The sequence below is a fragment of the Lytechinus variegatus genome, chromosome 2 (assembly GCF_018143015.1).
Source record: "Lytechinus variegatus isolate NC3 chromosome 2, Lvar_3.0, whole genome shotgun sequence".
Classification (NCBI taxonomy): Eukaryota; Metazoa; Echinodermata; class Echinoidea; order Temnopleuroida; family Toxopneustidae; genus Lytechinus; species Lytechinus variegatus.
This window is the reverse complement of record NC_054741.1, coordinates 22792380-22818841: the sequence shown is the minus strand read 5'-3', so window position 1 is coordinate 22818841 and position 26462 is coordinate 22792380. Positions and strand designations below refer to the sequence as shown.

Genomic DNA, 26462 nt, shown 5'->3' with positions numbered 1-26462 from the left:
TGATTCAACTTCATGTAGAACAATATCCACATATTTCAAATTATACAAGTAAAATAATATCCAGGGTTGTTTCTTTTGCAGCGAGTGTTCATCAATATTCATTAAAACTCCAGAATACAATAGAAAAATAAAACCAGGTCTGTTGAAATTGAAATCTTGATTGAAGTCTGTCTCGAATGCACATAACAAAGCCACAGGATCAAAGGATGACCAAGAGACTGAAACTACAACAATGGTCCTTATCACTTTCTATTAGGAAATTCTCATTACAAAAAAATACAGGATTTTCCCTTTTAATGTTAATGGATCTTCTCACCAAATACATGTAACTCTTGAAAGTTTTTTTTCCTTATGCACAGGGCCACGAGTCGTTGATGTCCTCCACTCACTATTTCTTTTGTTTGAATTGTACAATATTACAATTTTTACAGATATGACAATAAGGACCAATTCGTATGTACCATAAAATGTTTAAACAATGATAATTCCACATTTGAGGGAGAAATAAAACTTTGTTTTACAAGACAATGAAGAGAAATTCAGAATATTTCATATTTCTTTATGATAAAATAAAAAAGAAATGGTGAGTGGATGACATCATCAGTCTCTTCATTCGCATACCAACCAGGATGTGCATATATGGGGGTAACTGTTCTGTGAAATTAAGTGAAACATAAAAATGTCACAACTTTCTTATTTTACATCCGATTTTAAAGAAAATTTCAGGTTATGCTAGTTGGATTTTACTCTTTGTATTTCCTAGTTGGATTTTACTCTTTTTATTCAAAAGAATCAAATCAACTTTTTGTGGACTTGTCCTTTAAGTTTAGGTAAAAAAAAATATAACTCTTGTTGAACGGAGTATCTGATCTTACTCTGATAATAATCTGTTTCAATATAACAGTATCTTATTTTTTTATGGATCTCTATCGGAGTGGAAACCCTTGCAAATTGTGTAATTTCGTGGTAGCTTTGAACTTTGAAAGAAACCATAGAAAAAAGCTGGCTAGCTTAAACTCCGCTTACCCGGCAGTTTAATTTTGACCCTTAAGGCTGCCCATAGAAATTTATATGAAAGTTATTCACATGTACAACTTTAATACACAGCCTTTTAAAGCTGTTCTTTCGAGTGTGAAGCTACATGTACCACTGATTAGAAAAGTGCAGTGCTTGAAACATTATTTATCACTTCCACTAAATTCATATTTGGTTTGTGTATACATTGCTATTAAAGGACACTTTACCTACTAATTTGAATAAAAATATTCAAACTGATTCCCCCCTTGAAAAAAGGAAAATCAGAATCCTTACAAAATGTATTTAGCTTGACCGATATTAATTAGGGTATCATTGAAAGCAATTATTTTCAAATATCCTTTTTCTCAAACAGTCATTAACATTTCTTCAGGGTAGGATTTTCATTATTCACATGTGCACATAACTGCATGTGTTCAGTCATGTATCATGGATCCCTATTAGTTTTCATCAGAATACATTTTTGATACATGTATTCTCGTTACTTTCATTTCTATTGAATTCTTCATGGGGAACAATAAAGGGCAGTGAAGCAAAAGTGTTTTTAAATGCAGTCTTCACTATTTCGAGAAATGTCACTGTTTATAATCACTTTGCCATGAACAATCGATACTCTCATGCATACCATAAATGATTTTAAAATAGTTCCCTGTTTAGGATTTGGAAATACATTGTGGTTGCTTTGCATTCTTGGAAGAGGATTGAAGGTAAAAATGAGCTTTGTTTCTACATGCACACGTAGCTTCATAAGATATATCCCTTTCATATTCACTGTTTAAAGCTTAAATTGCTTATTCAGATCCAATTCTATTCTAATCAATAGCATTATAATAATAATGAATAATTGTACAATCACACAATTTAATGGATATAACTTGAAAACACAAGCTGTACATGATTTAGGCTCCATGTATATGAAGTCAAAATTCCAATCTGAAAGGCTCATCATGATAAACCCATACTACATCCAGGATTATTATTTTTAAACCAATGAGCAAATATTTGAAAATGACATCTATCAATGTCTTTTACTGTGAATTTCTGAATGTCCAGTGCATTGTTTTATTTTGGCAGTCCACCGGTCCAAAGAAAATTGAAAACCCATGACAGGGAACATTAGTCGGGCACCGGTGACCGACCAATACCCCTTTCATAAACCCAATTACTATGAATTACATGTAGGCGGCTAATAGCAGCATAATTTGGTCGTAAAATTGGAGGAGGACAAGAGTTATCCGCATTACTCTAATGCTACTATTATCCGCATAATAGCGGCATCGGGATAAGATTTTGAGTTTATGAACGCATTTCCAAATAATGCGGATAATTGCCATGGTGCGGTCACAAGGTCATCCTTTTCTAACACAACCGCATCGGAGGGGGAGTGTCCAGTTGTCATGGCGATTATCCGCCTTTTTCAGGATGGGCGCTCGTAAAAATAATGCGGCTTATTTTCGGAGTTTATGAACGCAATTTTTGTTGAATTATCCGCATTACTCTTAGGCGGCTAATTGGAGGATAGGTTTATGAAAAGGGTATGACTTCCTACTCAGGCTCACCCCCCCCCCCCCCGATACATGTACCAATACAAGTTCCCAAGTCCTTACTTATCCTGTAGGCCTATTCCTTATCACAAAAATTGCTTCAATGTCATTATAATCATATTAATGCTGTCATCTTATACATAATTGAGCACTGAATCTGAAATGTATGTAGTACACAAGAGATATGCTCATGACAACCTGGCCTCTTGCGTATGACAGTGTTTCTTTGAACGGACAGTGTCATGATTCTAGGAAAGCCAATTCCTTGTAAACATTACTGATTCCTCATCGGCAAGCCAGAGGCTATGCAACCAATGCACTGTAGTCAGCTACATGTCCATGTACAATAAGTAGTGTACAGTACACTGTCTATTTTGAGTTTCATGGAGCATATATTATAAAGTAAGCATTCATGTTTATAGAAATGTACATGAATATAATTCATTATCATTAGAGCATTGAAAAATATCATTTGAAATATAGGAAACACAAGTGAAATTTGATTTTAGATTTTCTAATAAATTTGTTTTCCCTACATGTATAATTTATATTGCATTTGAAATATCTTTTTACTAGTATTACTGTATGTACATGCATGCCTTGAGTCAAGCTCTGAGAATTCACTAGTCAAAACAAAAGGCTTTTGTATTTATGTGACAAAGGGAATTTCCTTCTTCCCACGTGAAATAAAATGTATCTTTTGCATGATTTACTTCCTCAATAGCTGAAATATAGTTGAAAATGTTAGTAAAATATAAACATTAAGTCAACTGATTGCTATCTTAATCTACAGTACATGTATATGTATGCAGATTTTCACACACATTACACAATGCAATCTTGTGTAAACAAATGATAAAGCATAAATTCAATTCTTGAGTCATCAACAGTGGCACTGCATTTTACAAAAATATCTGGAGAGAATGTTTGATGCACAAGGAATTCATATCTATGGAGAAAGAGAACACCATGGCAAAACATCTTTGTAGAAAGTTTGTTGACCCAGCATTATGGCCTCTTAGATGTACATACATGTATACACTCTGTGCTGAGACTATGGTGCTTTGCAATTTAAATGTGTAAGAAATATTAATCATGTACTTTTTTCATTTTCTCTTTTAATTTTTTTCCCTTGAATCTTTTCTTGGTAGGTATTCCTAGGTAAACCTACAGGTAGGTAAGCAATTTAACAGCGTACCGGGATAAAATGATTATCATTACTGATGAGATCTGGATTGCTTTTCAAAGTTTCCATGAATAATTTCTTACTCATTTGGCAATAGTCTGGTGAAACTTTGCATACATTTTAACAGTTATGCGGAGGACATGGCTTGCATTGGAGGCTTAATAAGAGACAAACAATGGAAAAGAAAAAGAAAGTAAAAGGAATACCATTTCCATTTGTGCTGCAAGATTCATATAGGCCTACTGCAATTCTGACTCTTCAGTGCCTAACTCAACTGGAAATGCGGGTAGGTTCTACATTGTACTTTATACACATTTTCAGTATAGCAGTTGTCCCCATAGAAACATGGGCTTGACTAGATAGATATCTACCTGACATAGCAACATTTAGTATTTATCATTCACTAAATACCGCGCCATCCAAATCACAGAAAACTCTAATAGCAATATGAAATGACCACATCAGTCCTAAATGTACAACATACATGAACAGTATAATTGGAAATTGGTACATTGGCTGGCCTTTATAGCATTGACTTTGACAAGCAAACTTCTGATGATATACCTCTGGTTGCTCACACAGGCTTACAGTACATGGTCTGACCATGAAATAAATAGGAAGGACATGTGGGCTGACATGTATGACCCTATATTGACCCCAAATATAATCATATCATACACTGTTGGGCTGATAAGGCACTCCTCCCAACGTGATAGTTGGCTATACACATGTAGGAGACCGTTGCATGAATGAAAGCCTACACGTATTCCAAAACAGAGCTTCTTGAATCTCTCATCGACATGTACATGTAGGGCCTATGTACATTTAAATGTAAACAGCCCATTCTTTGGATAACCTTTTGAATCAAGAATCCTACAGTTTGTTAAAGGACAAGTCCACCCCAACAAAAAGTTGATTTTAATAAAAAGAGAAAAATTCAACAACCATAACACTGAAAATTTCATCAAAATCGGATGTAAAATAGCAAAGTTAAGACATTTCATAGTTTTGTTTAATTTCACAAACTAGCTATGCACATCCTGGTCAGTATGCAAATGAGGAGACTGATGACGTCATCCACTTACTATTTCTTTCGTATTTTACTATATGAAATATTATAATTTTCTCCTCATTGTCAAATAAAATGACGATTAATTCCTCCCTGAACATGTGGAATTAGCATCGTATGATACTACATGTACATGGTTCAGTCAAGTTGGCCCTTATTGTCAAATCTGTAAAATGTCAAATCTGTAAAATATCAAATAATATATAATTCAAACAATAAAAAAACAAATGAAATAGCAAGTGAAGGACATCATCGACTCTCTCAATTGCGTGTCACTGAGTTGGGCATACCACTGTCTTGTGAAAAATAAGCCTACATGTAACTTTAAAATGTCATATAACTTTCTTATTTTACATCCAATTTTGATGAAATTTTCAGCATGATTCTAGTTTGATTTTGCTCTATTTATTCAAATCAACATTTTTCTGGAGTGGACTTAACCTTAAAAAACTAAGTATCTAAATGTAAGTGCTAATGATGAAAAAATAACCTACAATATAGACCAATTTCACAATGTGAGAGGGCAGCAGACTGGTCGCCATGCTGCGGTGGGCGAATCAACTTTTATAGTACACAAGTCAATAGGGTATTTGGTACATTCGTTCGATTTTTTTTTATTTTGGACCAATTGAGCAGATTTCTTGTAAGATTCACAATGAACATTAATCGGAGAAGTTCAGGTCGCAGCTGTGCTGTGTTCAATTGCCACAACAATTGGAGAAAGCTTCAGGATTGGAAGCAAAGTGAATGTGAAATTCACTCGCCTTGGACTCATGAAGCCTGTTTGTGTGTGAAGCCGTACTCCCTGCATAGGTTTCCAGGCCGTGATGAAGGAATGCGTCGCCAGTGGATAAAAAACATCAACAGAAAGGACTTTAAAGTTAAGAAAGGGGGCCTTGCCCCCTCCTTTTGGATACTTATAGGCCTGCATAAAATGTGGTGGTGGTGGGTTTTTTTTTGTGGGGGGGAGGGAGGGGGGATTTATTTGATCATGCTTAGATGGAAATATCAGTCCCTCTCTCTCTCTCTCTCTCCTTCTCTATCTCACACTAGTCTCTCTCTCCCTCTCACTATCCCCTTCTCTGTATTACACTATCCCTCTCTCTCTCTCTCTCTCTCACACACTCTCTCGCTAGCCCACCCCCCTCTCTCTCTCTCTCACACCCCCCCCCTTTCTCACTATTCCCCTCTCACTATCCCCCTCCTCTCACACATACTCTCTCCCCCCCTCTCTCATCCTCTCTCTCTCTCTCTCACTCTATGTCTCGTTCACTCTCCCGCTACTCTAACACAATTTACTAGCAACAAGAAGTGAGCTCCCTGATGAAAACCAACAGCGATTCTTGGTCATCATCAACTCACTTTTACTGACAAAACTAAGGGGAAAAAGTAGCCAAAGTGCAAAAATTCATCATACCTTCATCGGTCAGATATGGCCATTGTCTTACATCGTCTACCCAGGTGTCCATGCTTTATTTTATTGATTTATGATGAAGTTAATGACACAATATCAGAGCTTATCTGTAATCTTTCACTGAATTTGTACACAGAGCCAATCGCGGTCAGCGCACTTGCCCACCGCAGCAATGGCGTCGCCGATAGAGGGCCAAATACATAAACCGGCCGTGAAATTGGTCTATAGCTTGCAATCATAGATAATGATGAAAAACAAAAATCTTTGAAATTAAAATTTGTATGTTTAATGATTCATACTATGTACTAGTGACTATTACTGAATGCTAATTTATTCAAAAGTAAAAATACATGTATCAAAATGATATTTCTAATTTTTCCTACACATATTATAAAATATAGGCCTAAACCCAACGTTCAGATTTATTGCATAATTACAGATGATCATTTTTTATTGAAGACTTGACATAAAAATCAGAACCCCAAGACAATCTACAAATTAAAGGATTCAGAGAGTGGTTCCAACTGGGGAAATTTCCATGATACATCGGTGACTAACTACAACGTAAAGCAGAATATAAAAGATGGATAAAAAAGACAATTAGACAGGGCAATTGGATAAATTTAAAAAAAAATACAAAACAGCAAAATAATTAAACATATAAACAATAATTCAACAAATAAATATCAAAATACATAAATAAAATAACAAATGAATAATGAAATGAGCTAAATATAAGCAACAAACCAGCTAAATCAGATCTACAGTATGTAGTATACAATTGATGAAGAATTATAGGGTCTACAGTACAAAACAGGACCCATTTATTAAAAAAAAAGATAATTGGGTTCATTTCACTAATGACCTCTTATTTTGAGAGAAGCAAAGCTGATTGTGTAAGCATGCAGATCAACCAGTCAGCATACAAATACAAAGTACTAATTGCACCATTCCAAGTACTCCCCGTACTGGTAAAAAAAAAAATTCACCACCATTATCATGGAAGTGGTACATGTACATTTACATACAGGGGTGTATGTAATTCATTCTTGTTTAAAACTGAATGATATGGCTATAAATCAATATGAATAAAATACATGAGGGTGCTGTTTTCTTTCTTGCACTGAGATGGGGGGGGGGTGGGAATGGCACAGTCGACAGATCTGCTTGATTATTTAAAAATATTCAGAATCAGAAAATCAGAATTTGGTTCTCTATATATTCTCTTTCAAATGGGGGTGACTGACAGTGATATTTTAATAAGTAAACAGTGTATTGAAAATAGAATAAAAAAGGGAGCGTTGGGAATAGCAAACATGTCAGAATCTCTCCATATACAGAGATGATGTCATTGGGAGTCAAAACATTACCCAAAGGCCATGAGAAAGGTTGAAAATAGACCCCAAAGGTCAATGTCATACATGTTGGCTTACTACACTGGTAGTCTTATCACCAGCAGGAATCTTGTTTCTGGTTCTCAAATCACATTGTTTATGTGGCTTTATAGAACACTTACATGTAGGCCTAAAACTACATGTACACCTGTACATAGAATTAAAAAAAAAATACATTTTTCATCAATAGTACTTTTTTGTGGTAACAATTTCGAGGTATAAGAAACTTGAAATGTACTTTTTGTCGTAACACACTTCAGAATTTATTCCAACAGTACCAAACAGAACAGATCCACTTCCGGCTCCAAACTCCAAGCAAGTGAAAATGCAAAATATTTCTCAATCTAATACAGAGTAAGGGCAAATCTTGGCTGTTATACTCATGACATAATCATAAGGTTGACACAGAAATCTTACTACCGGTACGGTTTAGGCTTTTTTTTATACCAAGGCAAAGGCGGACATATGACCTATTTTCCTGCCTTTGTCTCCATCATGTCAATGTGCTTACTCTTCATATCTTCTTTAAAACCCGAGTAAAATTGTATTGATAGAGAAAGAGGAAGCGAGCTTTCCCCCTGGAGGAGAAGGATGCAAGATGTGAATGCATGCGATTAACAATGGCACCGCTCTCCCAGCCTCTCATCGCCAGGCATATTTGATAGCAAGACACAGAAGAAGAAAAAAACAGATTTGGGGTCAGGAGAAAACGAGTACGCTTGTACCTGATTAAAAGGGAAGGAATGGAGATGAGAGTGTGTCCATGCAGGCTGGATGGCTAGCTAGCTAGCTAGCTAGCAAGCAGACAGGGTCGGTTGGTAGGATGAGATACTAAAATGAGGGAATTTAGATAGAAATACAGTAACCAACTCAAAGACAGGGAGGCGGAGATAGGAGGATGTAGGGCAGGGTCATCCGGAGGTGACTGAACAGAAAAGTGGTCAAAGGGAGATGGACACAGATAACAAGAATGATATTCATGTACAAGAAAGGAAATATGTGTGTTTGTTTTCAAGAGAAACTACACATTTGGTATATAACATGTACATGTAGCAGAGAAAGAAAGACAGAGGGAAGATGCCAAACACAATACATACTGTACGTTGCCACAGTGATACGAGAAATAAAAACAAAATATTTCCTTTCTTTGAATTGTGAAATATCTATTTTGACAGCATATGAAAATTAAATAAGGCATATGTATTTACAATATTGAATCCTCGTTAAAAAAGAAAATACAACAATAGAGTGGGGGACAAAAAAAGAAGATAAAAAACAAGGAATTTTAAGACAATATGGGTAGTATTATAATAGGTATTATAATTGCATGCATCATAAAATTTTTCCGTACATTAAAAAGAATCAACAAAATTTTTTTTCAAGAATAATATACCATGTACAAGTTTACAAGGACACGTCTTATACCCCTTTCATAAACCCAATTACTATGAATTAGGCGGCTAATAGCAGCATAATTTGGTCGTAAAATTGGAGGACAAGAGTTATCCGCACTACTCTGATGCTGCTATTATCCGCATTTAGCGGCATCAGGATAAGATTTTTGACTTTATGAACGTATTTCCAAATAATGCGGATAATTGCCATGGTGCGGTCACAAGGTCACCCTTTTCCAACACAACCGCATCGGAGGGGGCGTGTCCAGTTGTCATGGCGATTATCCGCCTTTTTCAGGACGGGTGCTCGTAAAAATAATGCGGCTTATTTTTGGAGTTTATGAACGCAATTTTTATTGAATTATCCGCATTACTCTTAGGCAGCTAATTGGAGGATAGGTTTATGAAAAGGGTACTAGATTTGCCATCCTAGAGAGAAAATAAGTGCTCTTTACAATTTACTGTATACAATTAAAGAATTACATGTACTGTAAAAGCTGTTATTTTCGCGTACAGAATTTTTCGCGAATCGCGGGAGTCCCGACATTTTCGCGGGTTGTTAAATTCGCGATCGGAAGATGTACGAAACATTTCCACAGCATTTCAAAGAAGCAAAACTAGTGCAATTCATGTGCAAATCTACACTCCTCAAAATTACCATGCTGATACGTCTTTTGTACATAAATATGTCCCTGTAAAAACAGTTACAAATTGTGGAAAAAGGTGGCTTAAATTTCACTTTTTAACCTTTAGATCTAAAAATTCATCATGCCACAGGATCTATAGGGTTAAGCAATCTTTGGAATTAGTGTTTTGTTCGATTCATTTTTCAAAAAGTTGGTAAAAAGTGCAAAATTGTGGAATTTAGTGAACAGAATGTTCACCTCCAAAATTCTGGTCATGTGACTTATGAATATTAATGAGTATGCAAATAGCTACCAATACGTGTGTATAGAGTCAATCAGATGACAATAAAATCAAATTGTTTCATGGAAAATACATTTTAATATTACACTGAGTGTATAAATATTGATAAAATAATGTTAGAAAATAGTTTAGGCCCTGATTTTGTTTGAGAAATTAAAAAAAGTGAAATTCTAGCTAACTTTTTGAATCACTAACTATACTTTCTAAGCCTTATTTTTGTACATATAGAGGTGCATATCTCCATTTTCTCATTATGCAGGATGTTTTCAATAGCAAAACTTAGCTGTTGGGGGTATTGGCACTGACTAAGAAATGTGTCAATATTTTCGCGTGTTGTTAAATTCGCGGCTGATTCGCGAAAATAAACCCCCCACGAAAATTACAGCTTATACAGTATACAGTTTTAGTGTATGAATGTACCCAAGTACATGGACTGGGTACCATAGTTTGGATGATACACGATAGCATTTTCAAAATGCATCTGGAAAATCAGAGGGTTCATTTTATATACAAGTAGGGTCTACATAAAGCACATTCTACGATGAGACAGAGTCAGCTAAAGTTGCTCCTGAAGGCCATGCAAAACATGTGAGCATTATTTACACAATCCACCTGACTTTGTACGCGAATGCTGCTGAGCTTTGTCGCACGTAGACCCTGTACTTGCCATTCAATGGTCACTAATAGGGTAACAATGTTCAACAGCCAATTAAAATCAAGGATTTCACTGGCATCATGAAGCTCCTTGATATGATATTGATAATAGAAACTTTTATGCAAAAGGACCCTTGTCTAGGAGATAACGTAATACAGGCAGAGATTGTTGTGTAGCATGCAGACACAAACTCTGACCGGCACTTTTTAATCTACAAGCGAGTCTTGAAAAAATCCTAGCACAAGTTACAAATTTTGTGAAGATGTACACAGCAAACATTTTATACCTCAGCCCCCAGTAGGCTTAAAATTCAGACCACATTTAAAAGTTGGTTTCAAGAGACTGAAGGCCTACATGTATGCTTACTAAAGATACTAGACATTGAAATTAACATGCACATGTTTAAAAATTTACGAACTGCCAAACCTTACTTAGACCCTGTTCACATGATGAAGTCAAGAAGAATAAGATGACAAGCCCCACTTTCAGACATGACCACCATTAACAATTGACAGGGCTATCAATTACCAGTAGTGCTAAACTGCACATCTGAATGCTCTTAACATATTTTTACATGTAGGCATATGCCATAAAAAGGCATTCAAGACAAAAAAAATTAAAAATAACATAACAGTAGTTAAAGGGGAAGTTCACCCTGAAGAAAACTTTGTTGTAAAAAAGGCAGAAAAAATAGTAAAAAATATTGGTGAAGGTTTAAGGAAAATCAGTTAAAAAGTAAGAAAGTTATTAGAATTCAAAGTTTTCGATTTGTGACGTCATAAACGAGCAGCTGCCCCATGTGTTATGTACAGTCCGACCTCTCTTATCCGGACACGTTGGGACCAGCACCAATCCGGATAAGGGATTTATCCGGATCTGGGAGACCCAATATTAAATACACGCAGCTGCGCTGCCGGCTGCCTCCCAGGCCACCGGCGGTAGCTACACTGCACTATTGTAGTGGGCGTACGGTAAAGACAATATTCACTGCAGAGTCAGTGCAAATTATAGGCAACTGTGTTTTTTATTGAAATGAAATCGATCGATGGCCAAAACTCTTGGATAATTTACCTGCTAAAATGACTGAGGTATACATCGAGAATACTTCGAAAGAAAGTGAATGACTCGATGAAACCAAGTTTTAAAATTAGATCATCGCGGCGGGTATCGCAGCTTCGCAATGTCAGCCATTGTTCCACTGACTGTAGGCTCAAACATGATAGATGGCGCTGTCCGTATTGAGGCCTAAAGTTAGCTAGCAAGACTTTCCGGCGAAGCAAAAAGAGAAACGTGATGAAATGTTTGCGCTGCACCCTGATTTACTGGAAATTATCATTCCTAAAGTTCTTTTGGTGATTTGGGTGAGATATTTTCATGAAAAATATGTTTGGTGTAGTTTGACTATGTTTGGAAATATATGTAATCAGAGTGGGTTTATGTATAGGATTGAGTTTAGATTGAAATCTCATTTCCTCACGTACCTGTACTAGATTAAAAAAAAAAAATCTCGGCAAGTGTGCGTCCGGATAATAGAGAGATCCGGATAAGGGGAGGCCGGATAAGAGAGGTCGGACTGTAATATAAAATGCCTATGAATTTCAAATTTTGTATGGTTCCTGATGACTTAATTTTGTTTTCTATTCATGATCGAGTGTGAAATGATTTGTCTATTGATATATGTACAGTGAAAACCATTTTCAATTTTCTGAGAAAATGACATTTCTTTGATTTTTTAGCATTCGCTATGTATGAATGCTGCTCGCATATGACGTCACAAATCAAATAATTGAAATTCTAATAACTTTTTAATTATTTGGTGAATTTTTCTCAAACCTTCGGCAATATTTTATATTATTTTTTCTGCTATTTTTACAATAAACTTTTTGTCAGGGTGAACTTCCCCTTTAATATTATCAAAATGATCTTACCTGGACAGCTTCTTCCGACTTCTCACTGCTCCCCTTGTTGATGACCCTATTCATCATACCCGTTACATCTTCTTCAACCTGGGTGCTGGCGTCCTGCGTCCGTGAACCAAGGTCATGAGTCACCTCCTGCATCCTAAGAGCCGCCTCTGCCAGAGAGGTGTCATGGAAGAGGGCAGCAAATGTCTCGGCCAGGTGCCCGCTGGCCTGACACATGGAGTTCATCGCAGTTATACATTGTTTGCTGTAGGTCTGCAAGTCTTCAAGATTGGCCGCAAAGGTGTTGGGAAGGCTTCTGTGGAACTGTGAGCGGCTCTTGCTCCGGTCCCCCGAAGACATAGTCACTGTGCTTTGATCCAAGGGCGGAGACAAAGTAAATGCTCGGACAAATCACCAAGTTGTAACTTCCTTGGAAAATGTTTTCCTTACAACTTGGATATGATCTGATTTGGCACACCTCCACCACCAAGTCCTCGACTTCTAATACATGTATCTCTTTGCTGCATGATACATATTTGACAGTCGCAAACTCAAGCTCTCAGTTTTTTTCAAGATTGAGGTGGGCTGTCACTCTGCTGTAGATGAATAGAAAGCCACGGTATACATCCTGACCCGACTTCAATTCACTCCTTCATGAAAACTGCACACATTCAGAGCGGTCTTTGCCATTCACTGTCACTCACAAAGGCAAAGGCTATTTTAATACAGTGATAGAAGTACATAAAGGATTTTTTTTTTTAAACCTCCGTTTTTGCTTCGCATTTCCTCTCCTTCTCATTAAATCAAAGATATATTGGATAAAAAACCAGACTCAACGTCTGATAGGGTATAAGAAGTACAATATCAAACCGTTACATTCTCCCTTGATCGGAAGTCTTTCAAATCAAGCAGCAATCTATGATGCTGAGATGCATGGTATATACTACTTGCAGTCGTTGAAGAAGATAATGATTACAGTCTGCAATCAACTTCTCTTGAAGCATTCCTCTTGAAGTATCAGAAATCTAAGCTCTTCTCACGGCCGATACTAGGTGGTTTTCAGAGATGCGCCAATGCTGATCTGTGGTAAAAAAAAAAAGGTAAAGGGAAAAATGCAATTCAAATGCAAACGTGGGGGTGTGAATTACACATGGGGGAAAAACCCCAACTTAGATGGTAATACTCAAAATCCAGAAGGACAACCCTTAAAGGTACTGCCCACTTCTGATGATTTTCAAAGTAAACGTTAAATCACATTTAATATTTAAATTGTTAATAAAATCACATTTAAATCACTATGATTTTTTGCAAAAGATCATTCATTTAAATCAGTTCATTAGGAACGTTATAATTTTTGTATTTCAATGTACTTCAATGGACCCACAAAAAATCTTCAGAAATGTAGTGTGTATCGCATAAGTCTGTGAAATCTAATTTAAAATAACAAGTTTTTGGACAAGAATCATTCTTATAGAGACTCGGCAATACAAATTATTTCATCAAACACAATAGACAGAAATCAATATCAATATAACTTTTAAGAAGCACTTGCCCAGTCGGGCAAGTAAATTTTCAAATAGTTGAAATATACTTGCCCAAAAATCTATTTCACTTGCCCCAAAAATCCTTGAAATTTTTTGTCACCTCTTCAAAAGAAAGTTTCACGTTTTTTTTTATTAACCATTGACCTTTTCTCTCTTTTGACATGAAGTGATCTACCTTGTTATTGCATTGCTTTTCCAAAGTGATTTTATCTTGCCTGCCATGACCAAAATTAGGGTCAACATGATATCATATCGACCCTAATTTTGGTCATTCTACTGTGAGAATTTCGCTTGCCAAATTCAGGCAAGTAGTTTTGGTCTTACTTCAAAACACTTGCCCGACTCTAACTTTTACTTGCCCTGGGCAATCGGGCAAGTGCTTACAAGTATGTAGCACCCTACATTACATTCTATAAATGTAGTATTTATTATTATCTAATGTCTATGAAATTGTTATTTACATCTATTCAAAATGAAGTAAATGGAATAAATTTCTTTGTATTGCATTGCAATTTGCTAAACATTTATAGACTGCTGCACCAAAAGACTTTTGCATAGCAAATTTTTGCAAAAAACTGTGCAGAACATTTGAGATCTTTTCTCTTCTGACAAAAAAATGCAGAATGAATTTGGTAAGCAAAATAATTTCCTGTAATACAATTTTTGTAGTTTCCATTTTTTCTGATATCATTCATCAAATGTTCTTATAAACATTTCGTTGTTTTATGCTGAGAAAATGAATAAATTGAACTGAACTGAAGTGAACAGGGGCCCTTTTTAATAAAGAGTTACAACTCTTGTAACTTTGTCATTATGGCATCCACAATGGCAACCTTGATTTTGATTGGCTGCTGAGCCCCGTTACCATAGTAGTTGACTTAATGGCAGTTACAACAGTTGTAATGAAGCGGGCCCCTGATTTATATTTTAATTTGGGAAGATTTTATGACAGTAAGGTTTAGGGATGATATTTGGAGTAAAAGTAATGATTGCCTGCTGTTATTTAGGACTAGGGTTAAATAACTGTCAACTTTATTATTTTTTTGTCATGAAATTTTTTGACATATTAAAAAAAACAAGTGGAGGACCTCTGGTAGTTTTTCCTGCAATATCACAGCAATGCTGACTTTCAAAACTACTGTAAAATAATTATTCACAAAAACACCATTCATATAATGATATAATAGTACGTTAATTGATCATAAATGACATTTGACCTTGACCATGTGACCCAAGACTTGTCAGTGATACTTGATTACCCCTACATCCACATTTCATACTCTATAATATATCCATAAACTTTCAAAGTGATGGCAATTCAACAATTACCCCTAACATAGCCATAGTTAATTGACCTTAAATGACCTCAGACATTGGTCATGTGACCTGACACTTATGCCAAAATGATCAGTCATGCTTGATTAAGTTTCATTAAATAGGTCCTTATACTTTCAACATTATAATGACATTAAAAACCCTGAAGCTAAAAATTTCTTTATTTCATCAGATTGTAGTAAGACAAGATGGAAGTCTAACCACCATGGCATGCATTTCCCATGGCAAAGCTGTGCCGGTCAATTCTCTCAATTTCCGAACTTATCTACAAATATGCACATCAAGAAATTGCCCGTTTACAAGCAGATGGTTAGTAACATTTGATACAAATGAGTTTTATATAGCATTTCACCCTTAATCTAGTAAAGACATCTAACCTACATGTACATGTATCAAGTCTTGACCAGGCAAAAAAATATATACTAGAGATGCTTGGAGGGTCGCGCGGCCGAGCACATGTATTCCCCAAACCCACCACATCATCCATCATTGCGATACATGTATAGAGCTCACACAGAAATTTGACAAATAAATACAATTATAATGGCAACAATGACCCTGCCCACATTTTGTTTGTGGGTACCAAATTTGATGACAATAATATGACGCAGCAGCGTGACTCTGCAGAACCTAAAGTATTGTCCAGTAGCACCTGTTGGAGAATACAGAGTAATCTGGATATATTTTGTAAACCTAACCCTAAGACCCCCCCCCCCCCACCAAAATCGATAGGCATCTTCGCTTTACCTTCTAATATTGCTTCTGTGTGCACGCCAACTGCAAACTTTCTATATGGGAACAGCATGGTATTACGATAAATGTACCTTGGAATGAAGTCAGCATGATACATTGGATTGTCATACATGTAGTTATTGGTAACACTCACTTGGATTGTTACCATGGCAATAAACCCCCCCCCCCCCACCAAAAATGGGCATCTTCGTTTTACCTTCTAATTTTGCTTCTGAGTGCAAACTGTTATGACAAAATGGAAAAAAGCAGAAGTTACATGTTTTATCAAATTTTCCACAAAAATATGGTTACCAAGGCAACCATGTCTCCACCCACTTCAAAATCATTTGGCAGCTTTGCTTTAACATAAGGGACCTTCGTGACGAATTTGAAGATGATCAGAGAAGAAAGGCAGCTGGTAGAGCGCTCACAAGCACATCTCTATTCCCACAAAAACTCTTGTTACCATGGCAATGATGTCTCCTTTCACACCAAAATCAATAGGCGGCTTTGCTTTACCATACTGTAAACACTGTTATTTTCGCAGGATTAATTTTTCGCGCTTGGCGGCTTAAAAAAATATTCACGTGTTCTTGAATTCTCGATGCACACTCCAAAATCACAAGTCACTTCCTTCTTTCCCATAGATCTGTGAATGGTTTTAATTAACATTTCAGGAATGAAATTGTATTTTCTGATCATAATTCTAGCTGTAAGGTAGCGTAATTCAGCATTGTTTTTATCCAATCATGAGCTTTTGTGACATTTAGCACAACTTTTTTTTGAAAGGCAGACATCAAGGAAGGCAAAATGGAGGCGCTGCTGGCTGGCATTGACGGCCTAGCACCGGGTAAGGACCGGGAGATTACGGCTATTCAAAGTGCACGGGATCAATCAACAAACCTGGGCAATCGACAATACGTCTTCTTAAAAACTAAACAGATCCTAACACTCAGCAATCAATATTTCAAGCAAAATCATAATCTAAAATTAGATACTGATCTGCGACTGTAAAAAAAATGATCGCATTGTAACAAATTCTTGCGATGCATATGATTTTGGGAGATCAAGCTTGCTTGCTTAAATGTCACCCTCTGTTGGACAAATTATGCAGTCTCTTTGCCAAAACGATACCCGCAATTGAACCATCGTTCAAAACTCGCATTGAAATATATGCTCACAAATGCTTGTTTTTAAAATTTCCACACCGCAAATTACTTTTACAGTAATGGACCTTCATGCCACATTTGAAGATGATCAGAGAAGAAATGCAGCTGGTAGAGCGCTCACAATGACATCTCTACTATTCCACAAAAACTCTCGTTACCATGGCAACAATGTCTCTAACCACACCAAAATCAATAGGCAGTTAGGCTTTAACATAATGGACCTTCCTGCCACATTTGAAAATGATCAGAGAAGAAATGCAGCTGGTAGAGTGCTAACAATGACATATCTGCTATCCCATATACTACATTATACTTGCTAGAACTCATACACCTGGCTGAACTGCATCAGTGCGCCTTGCATTGCCCGCGCAAACGCGTATTGGAGAATGTCAATACACAACGGGGCTACTGCCAGGTAGGAAACGATCGTGCCTTCGCAAACATGTGCGATAAGCATTAAAAAACAACAATTAAACTAGTCATTTTTCTTCATAATTTGAGTAGCGGTTGATCTTACTAACGATTTTTCATGGAGTGCCCGTAATCACTATTTTTACGGAAATTTTACCTTTTTAATAATATTGGAAGAAGTTGACCAAAAAGTATACAATATGTCAGCTCAGTGTTCGCGAGGGCATCTCGTGATTACTGATAATTTTCGTTTCACAAGGGAAAAAGATGACACCAACATGACAATTTTTTCATGCCAGAACTCGAACACCCAGATTTTATGCATTTCAACACGTAAATGTTGTTGTTGTTTTAGTTTATACGGCGCGTGTCATTCAGTAGTGAATATTTGCACCTATTACCAATTAATTATTGGTAGACTAGTCTTTATCAAGCAATAATTATGATCTGTTTTCTTTTGATATCAATTTGTTTTTCTTTTATTTTTAGACCAATTGTTTTTTCTTAATTTGCCCATTATAAAATATTTATTTACTCAATTTTTAGGGGGGTGGCAAATACTAAAGACTGGATAGACGGGTCATGGCCTTAGGTTTTTGTTTTTCAATTAAAACACATGCTTTGAGGCATCGGCGGAAATCCCAGGAGGACGAGTCCCTTTACTAATAATAGTAGGGCATTTTGAGTGAAACCCTTTCTTTTTCTTGTCAAATTTTTTTTTGTTAAAATGACCTTACATTTTGGGTGATAACCATTTTTGGGGTGTTGTTAATTTTGGGGGGTTAAAAAGACCTTACATTTTGGGTGATTACCCTTTTTTCTCTCTTTTTGTTGCTGCTTGTCAAGGTTTCCAGCATTTGGGAGGGAATTTCGAATTGATCTAAATTTGTGCCATTTGATGACCTCCATGCTCCCCAGTGCTGACTGACGTTGCAGCAACAGCTAGCCGTGCTTTTATCCGATTCAATTCTCCTATGAATGCAATCAGAATGTTTTGAATGTTGTTGAAATGTCGACAGAATATTTGGAATGCAGTCAGAGTGTTGTTGAACTGCACTTTGAATGCCGTTAGATATTTTTCCAATTCAAATGCACCTAGAAAGTTTTGAGCATGAGAAAAACATTTGGGCCGGACACAAGAATGGACCCGAATATTTGGAATGCACTCAGAATGCAGTTAGAATTTTTAGAATGCACTTTGAATATCCAGAAATGTGCCAAGAATTTTCATTCCGATGGCATTCCGGCTCACTCTGCCTCTAGTGTGACTAGGGTATAAACGAAATTCTGACACTTGATCATAAAGGAAAGGTGAAAAATGAGTATTTCCATTGGATTAGCCATTATCAATACTACAAAAATCCACTGGTTTACAAAAATATGGTACATTTATTTTATTCTCTTTAATTTGATACCAAAATCATTAAATTTGAATAACAGGATCATATGTCAGAAATGCCTGGCTTGAACTATGATTATCCCCTCAAAACCATGACGGTTTTTGGCTGTGTGAATGCGGTGAAAAGGGCAAAAAATTTTGCTGTGTGTCCAGTCACCCTACAATTAATACCTACATGAAAATAGATAAAGAGATGAATTAAGTCAATTAACAAATTACCAACGGACTACTCATTCAATTATCATAATCATCAACAGGCAAATTGTATTGACTGTGCCATCTGGTATTTGAATTCTGGCATACAGTTTCTGTACGAATTCTAGCAGGCTTGACGCCTTCGGTAATCGTCGCACTAGGCCTACTCGAAAATTTCCCCAGAAAATCCAAATCGAACAGCACCTACGGAAAGCTTAGAATTTCCGCTACATCGCAAGCCCCAACAATGTAAGCCAGAAACACCATAAATATATTTTATGCGACCTTTACTGAAAAAGAGTACCGTACGAATTCTAGCGGGTACCAGTATGGCAGTGAGTCCAAACTTCGCGCGTGTCCATACTTCGCGGACAGTTCTCAAAAACTATCCATATAATCTTGGTAAGTGCTTGATTTCTGTTTTAACTATTTATTCAGAGAATTATTTTGACCATACTTCATGCTTGTCAGGTGAGTGTGCCAAATTGCACATACGATCCTGTTTTTCGCGGTACACGTACATGAATGGGACGCAATCCCTGGTTCCATGAATAGTAAACACATGATAGTGAATGAATGACTTTTTACTCTCTAGGTAGGACTAGAGTCTAGGGCCAAATCGTGGTTTTGGGAACCACTCGTAGATTTGCGTATGCGCACTTGTGTACAAAGTGAATGGAGGTGGAAATAGGGAACCGTGCGTGTGACTGAATAAAGCGCTGCTGTATGAAGGGAGCGGTGGTTCCCCATATCACGATAATGCCGACTCTAGACTAGGTCTAGGAGCCTCCTGGCTAGGTACACGTATGATGGGGTGTCCAAACTTCGCGCACTTTTCCAAAATATTCATCAGGCTTAATTTTGTCCACAAATTATTCATAATTTATACAAAACCAATTCAAGAAATAGTAACCACATTGACGGCAAGATCGTAAACTATAAAATCATGGACGAAAATGTAAAGTAGGTCACTGGGTTTCGCCGGTATCGCGATCTCAAAATTCTATTCCGATCGGCGAATGCGGGCTGTGCTGGAAAACCGTTCAGAAAAAGTGTGACCTAACTTCGCGCACCAAAGCTTTTGTGGAGATTTAAACAAAGACTCAAGCTCAAAAAGTGAAATATTTATATAAGATTGATGGCAAAATGCTATGGAATCGGTTAGTACCACATTTAACTCACATTTTTATGATTTCTGCTTGTAAAATGGTGATATCGTGATGCTTGTTGCTTTCTTCAAAGGCAGTGTATATAGCCACACGCGTGTGTCTTTACCATCCAGCCACACGCGTGTGGTTATATCCAGAACACCTATCTGTGGATACCGCCACACGCCGCCAGTAATAACAGTAAAACACGTACCGCGGTATGTAGGTCTGACCGTCTATATCACGATCAAAATAACCTAATTTCTTCATTAAATTCTTACATTCTAAACCCCTTTGATTTCTTTAAATCGTTTCAATTTCATTCTCACCGTCTTCTTTCCTTGCTTTTCTTGTCTTGTTACAAAAGGCCGCCTGTTAAATAGCAAATTTCCACACTTTTTCTACTTGTGTCGATTCTCTACTGAATCTAGGCTATGTGCGTGTACGTACGAAACCCAAACTGTGTATGTCTACTATACTGCGCTGCGCTAACGCTGTATGGGACGTCTGCCACCGCGAAGGAAGCCAGAATCGACACAAGTAGAAAAAGAGAATTTGCTGTTAAACAGACGACCGTTTGTAACAAGACAAGAAAAGCAAGGAGAGAAGACGGTGAGAATGAAATTGAAACGATCTAAGGATATCAAACTCAAAGGGGTTTAGAATGTAAGAATTTAATGAAGAAATGAGGTTATTTTGATCGTGATATAGACGTTCAGACATACGTGTTTTACTGTTATTACTGGCGGCGTGTGGCAGTATCCACAGATAATGTGTTCTGGATATAACCACACGCGTGTGGCTGGATGGTAAAGACACACGCGTGTGGCTGTATACACTGCCTTCTTCAAAACGGGCGCTAACGGTGACAAATTTGCCGATCTTTTGCCAATATTTTCATGAATACTGGACTAATCCTAAAGAAACTTTCAGCGAAGGGTAATTTTAGGTCGCTTTTCACATTGATGATGTCAGATTTTAAGGATATTGGCTAGTTTTGGAGATAATGACCGTCCGCGAAGTTTGGACACGCGCGAAGTTTGGACTCACTGCCATACAGCCGGCTGGGGTGTGGGGGAAAAAAGACGCCCACGTCCACCGGCCACAACTCAGTCAGATTCACACAATCACAGACATGATGACCCGCTCGAGACACGACATCGCATTGGCATGAATAATTTTATAACAGCCTAATTGATCAAAAGCTTATTATTCAATAACAGGAGGAAAATATGATCCACTATTTACCTTTAAGACACGGACTTTTCTCAGAAACCAGCTGAGAAAGACGGCATTTTTCAGTTCGACTCGGGCTCTCGTGACTTTCAGAGAATATATTTTCCAAGCAGCACTTGATCAAATTACACAGTTGTCTTTTTTAGTCCACAAGATGGCGCTAATGCAAAACCTTCGAAGACTACATAAGAAAATTTGATACAATTTATTTTCATGTGTTTTTTTTCATGTAAAATATGATCATTTGATTTACTTCTCTTTTCAAAAATATTCAAAAGAAATTTAAGACAAGATGTAGGGCCTATTTTACGAAATATAATATTTAATAGTACCAGTAGGCCTATTGAAGATCTGAATCAGTGGCATACAGATGGGTTAGTTTCGCCCCCCCCCAAAAAAAAAAAATCAATTTCGACCAGGGGGGGGGAAAGAGAATAAGGAAAGAGAGAAAGAAAAGAGAGAAGAGTGAATCATGACAGTATATATTTTGAATATGATATCAAAATCTATCACAAAATTTGATTTTGTAATAAAAAAATGTTGAAATTTTTGGTCGCTCGCTTACAATTTTTTTTTTTTAAATCTGCCCTCCTAAATTTTTGGCTCATTACACCACTGATCTCAATTTAAAAAAAAAAGAAATTGAAAGAAAGAAAAAGAAGAAGAAAGAGAGGAGGAAGAAGGGTGAATGAAACAAGGAATGGGAATGATTGAAAAATAGAAAAATCTCAAAAGGATAGCATTGGGGAATGTTCTGTTTTCAAGTCAATATGCACAAATTACTCTATACTCGTGATGCGAGTTTTCAGTTTTGTTTTAGCGAGATACGATAAGTATATGATTACAACACAGTGCTAATTCAATTTCAATTCAAGTTCAGGTTTGTTGCAAAAAACATGATTGGCAGTTACAGACCTTTAATTGTATATGTTTACACAATGCCAATATATAAAAAAAAATAATCAAAATTATTAAGATTAACAACATATGTGCAGTTAAAAATGGAGTTAAAATGGATTTAAAAAAATAAATAACACAATATTGCACATTCAATATATACACAAATTACAAACTTATTTACCGTGATACTTATTTAATAATCTTGTCAGACTTGGAAGAGCACTGTTCTGAAATCTTTTTGTTTTTCATGGAATCTCCATAAATTTATGTCGTAAATTGGTGGCGTTTTCAGTGGAGGTAACCAGTTTCTGTACATTAATTTCTAATTTTAAAGCGAAACCCAGTTTTACTCTTCCACTTTCAAGTGACGTCAAATTTAAGGTATTTAGAGCCATGTCATATGATACATACATGCAGGTTCCCAATATTATCTTGCATGCTCTTTTCTGGACAGTTTCAATAACTTTTATCTGTTTCAAAGTAAGAGAATAGAAGCCGCGAAAAGAGGTACACAATACTCTAGGACTTCATGGTCTTACATACCCTATATACTGTTATCACATTCTGGTATTGTAAGCTTTCAATCTTCTGAGCATGTATAACTTTTTATTGCTCTTTTTCATCATTTCGGTTACATGAGCATTTCACTTTAAATCATTCAGAGGTAAAATAAAAAAAAATCGCTCTTCTCGCTCGCACTACCAGGGCCCTGGTAATGATTTTTTTTTCACTGCATGGGGGTGTTCATGTAAATTTGACAAGCAAAAAATAAATAAATAAATAATATTTGAAAAATGTTTCACTACAAAATGTAGGTAACTTTCGTTACATTTCTCTATTTAAACACCAAACAACCAGAATTCCAGTGGGTGCTGCCTATAATGTGGAGAATAATACACGCCCCCCCAAGCACCCCCCCCCCCCATTGGCGGCGGAAGCCAAAAATTTTAGGGGGGGACCACCACAATTTTTGGACAAGCAAAAAAAAATTGAGGGGGGACACAGGCAAAAAAATTGACAAGCAAAAAAAAAAAAAAAAAGGTCTTCAGCTACAAATTTAGGGGGGATCGTCCCCCAACTCAAATTTAGGGGGGACACGTCCCCCCGCTTCTTATGCCCCCCTCTTCCCAGTACATGCTACTTGATTAGTGAAATACGTATCCTTTTCAGGAATTTAAATAGTCATTGAAATGTCCACTTTTCAGGTCATATATAATAGCTCGAGCTTTTGCATTCGGAGATGTTGTGGCTTAGTGGATTGTGTTTGGACTTTGAACCACAAGGTCCAGGGTTCAAATCCCACCGCAGCACTAGAGTCATTTGGCAAAGCGTTTATCTATATACACTCTATAAAAAAATCAGTCAAAAATGACTAGTAAATAGGGTCAGCTGGGTGCAACTGTTATTCTAGTGATATTTGATTATTTTCTAGTCATATTTTACTAGAACAGAGTTATTTCTGACTAGAATATAATTATGTCAGAAATGTGATTAGTGATTGCCATATCAGTTGCTCCCAGCTGACTACTGGTCTAGTCAATTTGACTGATCTGTTTTAAGAGTGTACATTTGCCACCCTCTACCCAGGTGCAGTAAATGGGTACCTGGTAGGAACGAATTCTTTGAATGCTCGATGTGCCCGCCGTGCTAAAGCAGTAAAGCCGGGGTAATAGTGTGCAGTGCTTAGAAACATTTGTATTGAGCGCTATATAAATGTTGCATATTATTATTATTACCGGTATTATTATTCATTGTTTAGTGAGGTACTCTTGTCAATGATTACATTAGAATGTCTCGATCCTCTTCACAAATTTCCTCTATGTTAAACGGTGCATAAAACAGTTCATTGCAGGGAGAAGGAAAAAATTTATGGAAAAAAGGCCTATTTAGTAGGCTACTGGTCATAAAATAGATCAGTGGCTAACAACACTATTTTTTTTCACTTACATTTTTGGCCTATCGAAATTAAGTAGACCTACACTGGACAAAGCGGAACTTTGACTTTTTTTTCTGTTATTCCTGTGCAATGTGAATCTGGGATTGGAAGGGGGTGTATATGGGGCATGTATTATTCAACGTTAATTTCTTCTAATTCCCCCGATCTGTCAACAAAGAAAGATCAAGATACTATTAAAGGCCTAAAGATCTAGGCCTTTTTAAGCCTCATTTTTGGGCCGATCACCACCTAGTGTGCAGGCACAGACCCTGATTGAAATTTTGATCAGCAAGTGCATGTGCATGTCTCCACGCAAAGACAAGCACATACAAAACTTGCTGTTTGAGCGAGAAGGCCTTCAGTACACAAGGGATGAGTAGGCTGCACATTCAGACCATTAACTCGAGTGAAGGGTTTGCACAGCACCACCCTGGTGATCCTGACGTTCTACCAGCAGCGGCGTAATAACTAGGGGTCGGTGGCCAGGGGGGCAAGAGCAAAACAATTCCCGGTCATATCATGGTATGAACAGGCGTAATGGTGTAACAGGGCGACAAATTTGAAAGGGCCAGATATTGCGTATCAGGCAGAATTTCTTTTAAAAAAGTTGCGAGCGAGGGAAGTGAGCGAGCAAAAATTTATCTCTTTCCGTTCCTTTTTTGTGGTATGTACGCCACTGTGAACAGGATTCTTTGCGGCAGTATATGTAGGTGAAGAGTAAAAAAAAAGAGGGGGACATGTGCTAAAGAGCTGTTTAATATAAGACGCGAGCGAGAAGAAAACGCCTTTTCATGAGAATCTAACTTTGAGATATTTTTTTACATTATATTCAGTAAATAAAATCATATCCTACACTTTTCCTTTGTTCTTCTTTTTCTCCTTTTTTTGTTCTTGGTTGCAGAACTTTTTTGGACCTTGGCCTAACCATTCCATAATATATAGGGCAATGCTATGCGTTTGGGGTCCGGGGCAGAGCCCCCGGAACTTCTTGATATCAAAGCCATTTAAACCTCGCAGATTGCCGCTATTTTTAACAAATCGTGGGTGTAATACAAACTCATAAGAGGTGCTTTATTTGTTCACATGATATTTACAATCGTTTTTACAAAGGTCGCATACACAAATATACATAGATAAAATAAGGAAAAGGAACTAAAGAATTGAAAGAAACCGTTTGAGACTTGATTTAAATCAAGTCTCTTCTGATTACATTTTCGTATCAAATAATTTCGAATTTCTGCCTTTAGATCTTTAATAAGATAAAAGGCATGAGTCTTATGTTTGTCGTTTTCAAAACATTTTCTAATATAATTTCTATAAATTACAAATTGTGAAAAATTTATAATAAGGTTAACCAAATTCATTTCTGTTTTTTCTATTTCATGACCTATTACAATATTTTTTTCGTTCAAAACAATCTTAACATCGAACAAAGCATTTAATAATTTCTAAACAATTTTCCAAAAACTGTTACCACTTGACAAGTAAAAAGAAGATGAATACTGTTTTCTGGAACTTTACAAATATTACATAAAATATCATTCTCAATTTTCCATTTGCAAAGGTTGTCTTTACTTGGTAGTATTCTATGAATTAATTTAAAATTAAACTGTTTAATCCTGTTGTCGTTTATAAAATCAAGTTTAAACTCTAATAATCGTTTCCAATTGAATTCAAGAGGCAAGCTAAAGAAATCGTTCCAAAAATGAATACAAGGGAGGTCCCTTTTCTCCTTTTCGATCATTAAATGATAAAAATGTCTGGCTTTCATGCCATTGATTTCTATACAGTCACCTGTTGATATTTCAATAGTGCTGGATTTCGATGACATGCTATTTACATTTCGTGCACTATTACGTAATTTGTCAAGCCAGAACTTCGGGAACGCATTTTTTATTTTCAACAATTCAAAGGTAGAAAGTAATTCTCTTTCTT

The 26462-nt window shown here is 36.6% G+C and overlaps 1 protein-coding gene across 2 annotated transcripts in view; it reads right to left on the bottom strand.

Moving 5' to 3' along the window:
• LOC121407599 (granule associated Rac and RHOG effector protein 1-like) overlaps positions 1-21812 on the bottom strand; it is a 43399-nt gene extending 21587 nt beyond the window's left edge. For both annotated transcript variants that reach the window (XM_041598748.1, XM_041598747.1), the window contains exons 1-2: positions 21704-21812; positions 12547-13603 (exon numbers count right to left, since the gene is read on the bottom strand). In XM_041598748.1, the coding sequence (XP_041454682.1) occupies positions 12547-12882 (336 nt within the window). In that variant the 5' untranslated portion in view covers positions 12883-13603; positions 21704-21812. The remainder of the gene's footprint in view (positions 1-12546; positions 13604-21703) is intronic.
• Between the last annotated feature and the right edge of the window lie 4650 nt (positions 21813-26462).